This window comes from Rhagoletis pomonella, unplaced genomic scaffold (genome assembly GCF_013731165.1).
Source record: "Rhagoletis pomonella isolate Grant_MI unplaced genomic scaffold, Rhpom_1.0 Rhpom_scaffold_00013, whole genome shotgun sequence".
NCBI lineage: Eukaryota > Metazoa > Arthropoda > Insecta > Diptera > Tephritidae > Rhagoletis > Rhagoletis pomonella.
In genome coordinates, this window is record NW_023458567.1 from 18,800,622 (window position 1) to 18,808,841 (window position 8,220).

At 36.4% G+C, this 8,220-nt stretch overlaps 2 protein-coding genes across 3 annotated transcripts; one reads left to right on the top strand and one right to left on the bottom strand.

Annotated features, from left to right (window-relative positions):
* Nucleotides 1–628: 628 nt before the first annotated feature.
* On the top strand, nucleotides 629–2,022 carry LOC118748923 (transcription factor Adf-1-like). Its single transcript, XM_036483664.1, has 3 exons — nucleotides 629–1,119; nucleotides 1,317–1,455; nucleotides 1,520–2,022. The coding sequence occupies exons 1-3, from the start codon at nucleotides 984–986 to the stop codon at nucleotides 2,019–2,021; spliced, it is 777 nt and encodes a 258-aa protein (XP_036339557.1). The 5' UTR covers nucleotides 629–983; the 3' UTR covers nucleotide 2,022.
* A 2,520-nt stretch (nucleotides 2,023–4,542) lies between these two features.
* LOC118748924 (ATP-binding cassette sub-family B member 10, mitochondrial) lies at nucleotides 4,543–7,746 on the bottom strand. 2 transcript variants are annotated; one of them, XM_036483665.1, is made up of 7 exons: nucleotides 7,318–7,746; nucleotides 7,041–7,247; nucleotides 6,328–6,530; nucleotides 5,994–6,275; nucleotides 5,403–5,921; nucleotides 5,122–5,346; nucleotides 4,543–5,068 (listed from the first exon to the last, which is right to left on the bottom strand). In XM_036483665.1, exons 1-7 carry the CDS (start codon nucleotides 7,643–7,645, stop codon nucleotides 4,799–4,801), a joined length of 2,034 nt encoding a protein of 677 aa, XP_036339558.1. In that variant the 5' UTR covers nucleotides 7,646–7,746; the 3' UTR covers nucleotides 4,543–4,798. The 2 variants fall into 2 exon arrangements, with proteins under 2 accessions (XP_036339558.1, XP_036339559.1); XM_036483666.1 differs by having other exon boundaries at nucleotides 4,544–5,068; nucleotides 7,308–7,727.
* Between the last annotated feature and the right edge of the window lie 474 nt (nucleotides 7,747–8,220).

Sequence of the window (8,220 nt, forward strand, 5' to 3'; positions counted from 1 at the left end):
GCGTGAAACTGACTAATTTTTTTGAGAATTTATCTAAATTATTCCAATTATAAAATTGTGATGTAGCTTTATTCGAATTGTAATACGCATTTGATTTCATCTTCTGATTAAAATGCAACGATCTTTGTAAATTTTAATTGGAGATTATTCAATATTATCAAAATCACCCTCTACCAACTTAATTTTTACATATTTCGTCTGTTTTCCCTTAATTTGATAAAATACTTCTTCCTTGTGACGACTTACTTGCAGCTGCAGCCGAAACTAAATTTTAAGTTGGGACTTAGCCAGAAAAGTCGAAACTAAGGCGACTATGAATAGCTTTAGTTGTGACTTAGAATAGTTTCGACTTAGTTGAGTACTAAATATGACTATGAATATGCGTCATATTGTTTATGGAACTACATACGAATACTTGGAATTAAAATGCAAATAAACACAAATTAAAATAAAGCAGTTACTTTGGATAAGTACCTTCAAAGAGACACACCTTTTCATATGTACAAATTTTGATATTTTCATGAATTTTTGTTTTTCAAAAACTGTTTTGCGAGAACATAAAATTTTTCCAACTATTAAATTTTATTTACAATTCAGAAGCCCAGAGTTGGTAGCGAAAAGTTTCCGATATTTCATATATCGAAACAAAATATTGTATCGATATCGTATCGCAACTCGTGATATCGATATAATTTAACCGATATGATGAACAATGATATTGATATATTGAATATCGTATCGGTATCGCGCATCACTAATAGAAGTTAAACAAACAGCAACCTTTATCATCAAACAAATAACAAGCTTTTTTGATAAAAATATAAAAGAATAAAGGGATGCTTGTATACATCTCCTTCTAATGAGTATGTTTTTTGACTTTGAAAATTCCATTGCCCAGAAGAGGATTTAAACACGTTTAATTTGATGAGCTACAGCTTCGCATAAAGTTTGGATTGCTACGATTTACATGCACCTGAGCTAAGATGTTTGAATATGAATTAATAAACGCTATTCGTCAATATCCTTGTCTATATGACAAAAACAGTAAAACAACAGAGAAGTCACAGGAAATTATTAGAAGATGCTGGAAAGACGTGGCTCGTGAAACCGGGGAACCGTGTTAGTATACAAATATATATCCACATGTGTATGGATCTGTGTAAATGTACTAAAAGCCAGTTTTTCAGCGCACGGCCGTAGTTTAAACTCAGCAGCCAGCTGTTCAATTGAAACTGTTCAGCGGTTCAGTTTAAACTGGCACTGGAAAACTGGCCATAAGTGCATTAATAAATTGCTTTATTTTTCCGTCTATTCAGTGGAAAGATGTCAGAACCGTTGGCGATCTCTTCGTGACAGATTCGTTAAAGAGACTAGACACTTTGAAGAAGGAAAGAGAGCAACTTGTTGGCAGTATATGGCCGAAATGGAATTTTTAAGGGACTTTTTAGAGCCGCGGTGTGGTTTTGTTAAATATTGCTAGGGTTTTAAATTAATATTAATTTTATTTAACTTCTTCCAGAAAACGATATGCGTCTGACCCCGCCAAGAAAACTCGCACTGTATCCAAAGCACAGAAAGAAGAGCCCCAGGAAAATATTTATTCGGACCGTAACGGGTCTGAAGAAGAAGAAGCCTATAGTTCTTCGCATAAAAGATCATATGACGATGATATAGATTATCAGCTTGCAGAAGAAGATACTACCGACGGTCCTATGGGACCAAAAATACCTTTTATAGAAGCATTCTTAGAGTCGCCAATAAATGAGCCCCTAATTAGTCAGTCATATCAGAAAGCGACAAGTTCAAGAATGGCTATCCAGATTGCACAGACAAAATTTGATAAATTGGTTGGAACTTTAAATGAATATATTAAAGGGCGTATCAAGGAAAGAGAGGAAACCAATGACGATGATTTCTTTGGATTACTAAAGAAATATCTTGCTAAAATACCCGAAAATGAGCAAGATAAGTTAAAAGCGGATATTTTAATTATGGTTTTTAATAAAGCCAGAGAGAGCTAAATATATGTTCGTTTCAATAGTAAAACAGCTATGTACATAGCTCGTGACTTGGGGTACTTTATTTCGAAACTATAATTGATAGAAATGACTTATTTACGCAATTAAGTTGCAATTTGGCATTTAACCGTGGCTGTGCATATTTGAAATTTTTATCAATTAGAGTTTAGAAATAAAAGAGACTGATGCTTTGGCTTGATGCATTTCTGAATGCACCTATGACTTTCGGTGCTAAATTATTTCTGTCTTTTTTTTTTTAGAAATGAAAGTGCCTTTGTGTGTTTTAAATATGTATAACGTCGGTCCATACGAAGAATTCACTCGGAAGTGAACTCCACAACCTGCCGATATGTACATGCCTTATATGGTATCCGACGGATGTCATCCGCAAGGATCTAAAACGATTCGCATTGTCCCAACAAGCTAGTGTGAAGGAATACATTCGAGCGAATGCCACCCGTTGGATACATGCCTATTCCGGTTTTGTTCAAATACACTCGCTACAATTATAACATGTTGTCCCTTCTTATTAGGTGCCAAAAGCGTGAGGAACGCAAAAAACACTTTTTGTGCCCGGTTTCAACAAATCAGTTCTAAACAATGATTTTATGTGTATTTATGTTATATGGCTAATAAAATTAGCAAAGACCTACATTTCTGAACCTTTAGTGAAAATTTCCATTAAATTATTTTCAAAATTTGCTATCGGATGTAAACAAACAACAGCTGTTATTTCAAATTGACTTCTTGCACATTTCTGGCCGGAAAAAAATCCAAAATTGGAAGTTATTCGCTCCCTATTACCCATTTTTTTTAGCGGGAGGAACGATTTCTGGACTGTTTTGGGCAGCCGCGGGCTCGTGTGGAACAAACCTATTATCTACGTAATTTGCTACAAGACTGTAAACGATTTTTCAAATAGATTAAAACACATAAACACATGGAGTAAATTAGCGTCCTCAGTTAATGAAATAACGGAGTTTTCGTATTTCTGAGAATTACCGTTATACGGGAAGCGGGTATAATTTTAGTCCGATTTGAATAATTTTCAACAAATTGCTTTTCCGTACCAAGATTATTAAGGGCACCGAGTTTGGTAGAAATTGACAAATCTGTTACCGAGATACACATTTGTGGTCATAAGTGGGCGGCGCCACGCCCATTATCCAAAAATTTATAATATTCTTATTTTCTCTGAAGTGGTTATTGTAATCACCGATTTTAAGGGAATTACCTCCAGTCGTTACTGATTTCGTGTTTCTGTAAATTGCCGTTATGTGGCAGGTGGGCGCGGTCATTTCCCAATTTCAAAGATTTTCAACAGATTTCTTAGCTAGACCCTACACAAGGCGCGTACCGAGTTTGGTAAGAATTGGTGAATCGGCTACTGAGATACAGTATTTCAAAATAAGTGAGCGGGGTCACGCCCATTTTCCAAAAATTTCATAATAATATTTTTTACCACAATTCTACTTCACATATCAATCTTCAACATTTTGCATTTAATATTTCCTGAAATATCGTAGTTTTTGCATTTTTGAAAATACCGTTATATGGGAAGTGGGCGTGGTTACAGTCCGATTTCAACCATTTCCAATACTAACCTACCTTGGATAAAGGGCAACATACGACGGATGGACGGACAGATAGACGTGGCTTAATCGATTTTTTTTTCATTCATTATTTCATGTATACATTTTTCCATATCTATCTCGATTCGTTTTGGCTGTTACAAACAACCGTTATGCGAACAAAGTTAATATACCCTTATGCACAAGTGCGCTCGGGTATAAAAATCGCATTTCTATGCGACTTTTGTGTACGTCTTTTTCAATTGATAACTACGATGTCGTTTATTTTTTTTTTGCATTTTGAGGACAAAAATTAGACGAATCCAGTAATTTTAAATATTAGTTTAAATAAAGCAGCTGTATATCCACAAACATATCTGAGTCGAGTCATACATAGACTCACGGTGGAGAGAATACAGAAGGTGGCGCCGATCGCAACACCGCTAATCGGCTCTCAACTGGGTGAATTATCTGGAGAGGAAGCGCATTTAACAAAAAGCTGAAGGAAACCTGGCAATAAAATATTAGTTGCGATTCCGTACGAGTCAGAAATAGTCAGGGCTCGAATCGTAACGTTCACGGATCGAAAATTATATCAAAGAAAATTACGTGATACCGTCAGTCGTATATGCGATAAAGAGTACGTTCACGTATGTCATAATCCGAAAAATGTGAAAATGAAATAGTCCGAGAACCGAGTACGGGATCGATTTCCAGAAAAACTGACTGATTCTGACTATTTCGGACTAGTCAGGTCTCGTACCGGATCGCAACTACTGTGAACGCTACTTTTCCAATGTAAGTAATACTTACTAAGTATGAGATCGTAATCGAATTTAAAACAATTACAAAATTAAATTAGTTACAATCTTTAATAAATCTTTTTTTTTAATTTTTTAAATACTTTAGTCACTATATAAAAAATAACATTGGTATCCTTCCATAAAATTTATTTATTTTAGAAATTATTTATTCGTATTTCTGTTACACCTTTATGATTAAATTATTTATATGTATTTCTGTTACCCCTTCATGATTAAATAACATTAAAAACAAAAATCAGTGGTTAGGGTATGGTGTGTTCAGTAGAGATTTGCATACGTGAAGGATTTCTACATTTCAACTTAACTGATTTTGTTTTGCGTCGTTATACTAAGAAACAAAAACGGTTTCTTAAACATTTCGTTGTTTTTTATCAAAACATGAGTATCAGGAATTCACTATGAATGCTTGCTTGCGTACTAAGTCTCTGAATGTGCCTGCTTTACTTGCTATCAACTCGTGGTAACGTCCTTGCTCTACAACCCTACCATTTTCTAAGACTGCAATTTTATCTGCATTACGTATCGTGCTTAACCTATGTGCTATTGTTAGTACTGTGCGTCCTTTAGATACTTGCTCGATAGCATTTTGAACCAATTCTTCAGATACCGAATCCAAGGCACTGGTAGCTTCGTCCAGTATTAATATCGCTGGGTTCTGTATGAAGTAAAGTTGTCATTATTGTTTTTTCTGAATTTTTTTTTGTTTACCTTTATAAGCGCTCTTGCTATGGCTACACGTTGCCTTTGACCTCCACTCAACATCAAACCGCGCTGACCTACCAGCGTATTTAGACCATTTGGTAATTGTGAAGAAAATTCGTCAACATGAGCCTTTCTTATGGCATCTTCAAATGTCGCTTCACTAATTCCGGTGCCAGGGTTAAGTCCATAAAGTATGTTGTCGCGTATTGTGCCGGAGAAAAGTATGGGTTCCTATAGATATTTTTGAAAATTTTAACTTAAAAAAACCGTGCAATTCGATGTATGACCTGATTTACGGCACCAATATAACTTCGCAACCATGTCGGGTTTAATTCTTTCAAGTCAATATTATCCAGCAACACCCGACCTTGTTGCGGATCATAAAGCCGCAGTAACAGTATGGCGATTGTTGTTTTTCCCGATCCACTGCGACCCACAATCGCAGTTGTCTCCCCAGGCAGAAGTGTTAGGTTAAAGTTGTTTAATATTATGCTGTCTGCACGAGCAGGAAAGCAGAATAGTACATTTTCGAATTTAACTTCGCCGCGAGGATGTTCTTTCGGCATTAGACCTGTGTGTAATGGAATGGCATATTGGCGATCTAGTATTTCCCAGACACGCTGCGCCGCACCTACGGCCTTATTCAATTCCGTATAAAAATTGGAGAGTCCATTAATGGAAATCGCTGAGTATGCAGCATATAGTATGAAAGATGTTAGTGCGCCTATACTTAGAGCATCGTTTATAACCAATATGCCGCCGTAATAGAGCACAGAGATTATTATTACATTGCCAGAGAAGCCAGTCTGCCAAAAAGCATATAATATACACATTTCCATATCGAAATGCACTATATAGAAAAAACTTCAGTAACTCACCAACCCAAAAAATATGGAACGTGCTTGCACTTCTTTATAACCAAGGTTTAATGCATCTCTGAGGAGGAGATCATATGCTCTACTCTCTTCCATTTCTCTGCAAAATGCTTTAACAGTTTTAACATTGCCTAAACGCTCCTCAACAGACTTTGATATTTCGGCAAATTTGTCCAAAAGGCTACGCGTAATGTTGCGAACATAGCGCCCGTAAACGATGGCCATGCCAGCTACGCATGGTACAACTAAAGTGCTGACTAGCGCCAAGCTCGGTGAGGTATATATCTACGATTAGAATTTTATATTTTTAAAAAATCTTTTCGAAAGCAAATTGTACCATCATAGAGGTGCCAGATGTAATCATAACGGTGGAGCGCAGACCATCCGATAAATTTTGGCTTAACGAGTTGCCTATCATGTAGGTGTCGTTAACTAAGCGATTAAGCAGCTCACCAGTACCCTTCGTGTCAAACCAGCCTGTCTCCTGTAATAGCATGCGGCGATAGACTTTTGAGCGCAAATCCTTTACAATGCGCAGCGCTGACAATTAAAAAGTTATAACGTTGTGTCTATAGAATAACAGGCCGATTCTGAACATAAACTCACTGGGAATTTTCTCTCTTTTCCCCTTCCTCTTATCATGGATAAAAACTCCCTGAGGATTTTGAACTTTAAATGACGGATTTGTTCTGTAAAAAAGTGCCAACCAGCTCTTTCGAAGTTCGAATTTCCTCCTCCCAAATTTTCGGGAAAATGCTACTCACAGAGTTATTTATTGGAGGATTTCTTACTCGGGAGAAACAAATTCCCGGAGGACAAACTCCCCGGGAATATTAAGAATTGGGCTGTACTATATATAATATGTGTATACGTTATATGTTCTTCGAAAAAGCTGTTAAGACACGTTTTTGACAGCTCATCTCCGCCATTTAATATAAAAAATCCTCAGGGAATTTTTAATTCATTATAGGAGAAAAGGGAAAAGAGAGAAAACTCTGGGAGTTTCCGTTCAGAATCGGCCTGATAATTAAAATAAGTTGGCACACTTACAAGCACTATTAAATAAGTAAACTCGCAGATAATTTGTCAAGCCACCAATAACAAAGATCCCAAAAAGTACTAAGGAAAAATCCTTCAATTTCTTCATGGTATCCGCATTCGTTTCTTTCTTATCGAATATTATGTCCAATATCTTGCCTAGCGCAAAAGGTACACTCATTGTAATGGCTGAAGAGATTATTAGACAACCCATAGCACCTGCAATATAAATTATTTGCATACTTTTTTTTTATAAACTTTTTATGCATAATTAACTACCAGCAAGCACCATTTTTTTCTGTCTTCGCCAATCCAATAAGCCGTACCACATCCTTTCTATGAAGCTTTACTTTGGTCGTTTTTTCAGTTTTCGGAGCGGCATTTCTGAAATCACTCCGATATCGCGCTATCCGTATATCTCGATTACCACGGACTGTTGCAAAGTTCGTAAGTAGTTGCCCAAAGGTTTGTTTTGATTTCGAGCGATAAGCGTGAACTGTGGAGAAGCCTCTGTAGCTTGGAACGGTCCTTAGTATGCCAACCAGTGTATGCTGCAAAATACTTCGACTGGTTAACCGCGTAAGCGTGCCTCTAAAACAGGTACAATGTATTAGCATTTTGTAACAAAGAACATACAACTTATTAAAATGAAAATCCGCGCGCGGTATACATAACGACGGATAAAAATCGGGGGAGAAAAAATCACAACAGAACAGCTGATTAGGAAATTTAAAAGATTGCCATGATTTAAGAAATGTTTGTCAAATATCGATATACTGTTACGATTATCCTTGTTTAGTCTGTGTTCAGACACGGAAACACGAATTGCTTATTACACTGTAGGTAAATTTTAAAGTTTTGAAATACCACAGCTAAACGGCCAAACACGTAGACTTAATTTTGGCCTCTAGATCGCGATGGCGTTTTCAGAAAAACTGTATCAGGTCAAAATTTTTATAAGTTTTAGAGTTATGAAAGGGAATTTTTCCTCGTTTAAACCACTGTGCTCAGGTTTTGAAGTTTTTTTCTGCCCAAAGGTTTTGATAACCGATATTACTTAACTGGGATCTTCTTAATTCAATGGCACCCCCCATTTCGCAAGGTTGGCTCTAGTATTTGAGACAACGGTACTCGGTTTTTTGTTAATCATTCCCTCAGTTTTAAGATTATTTTACTAAAATTTTGCACGTTA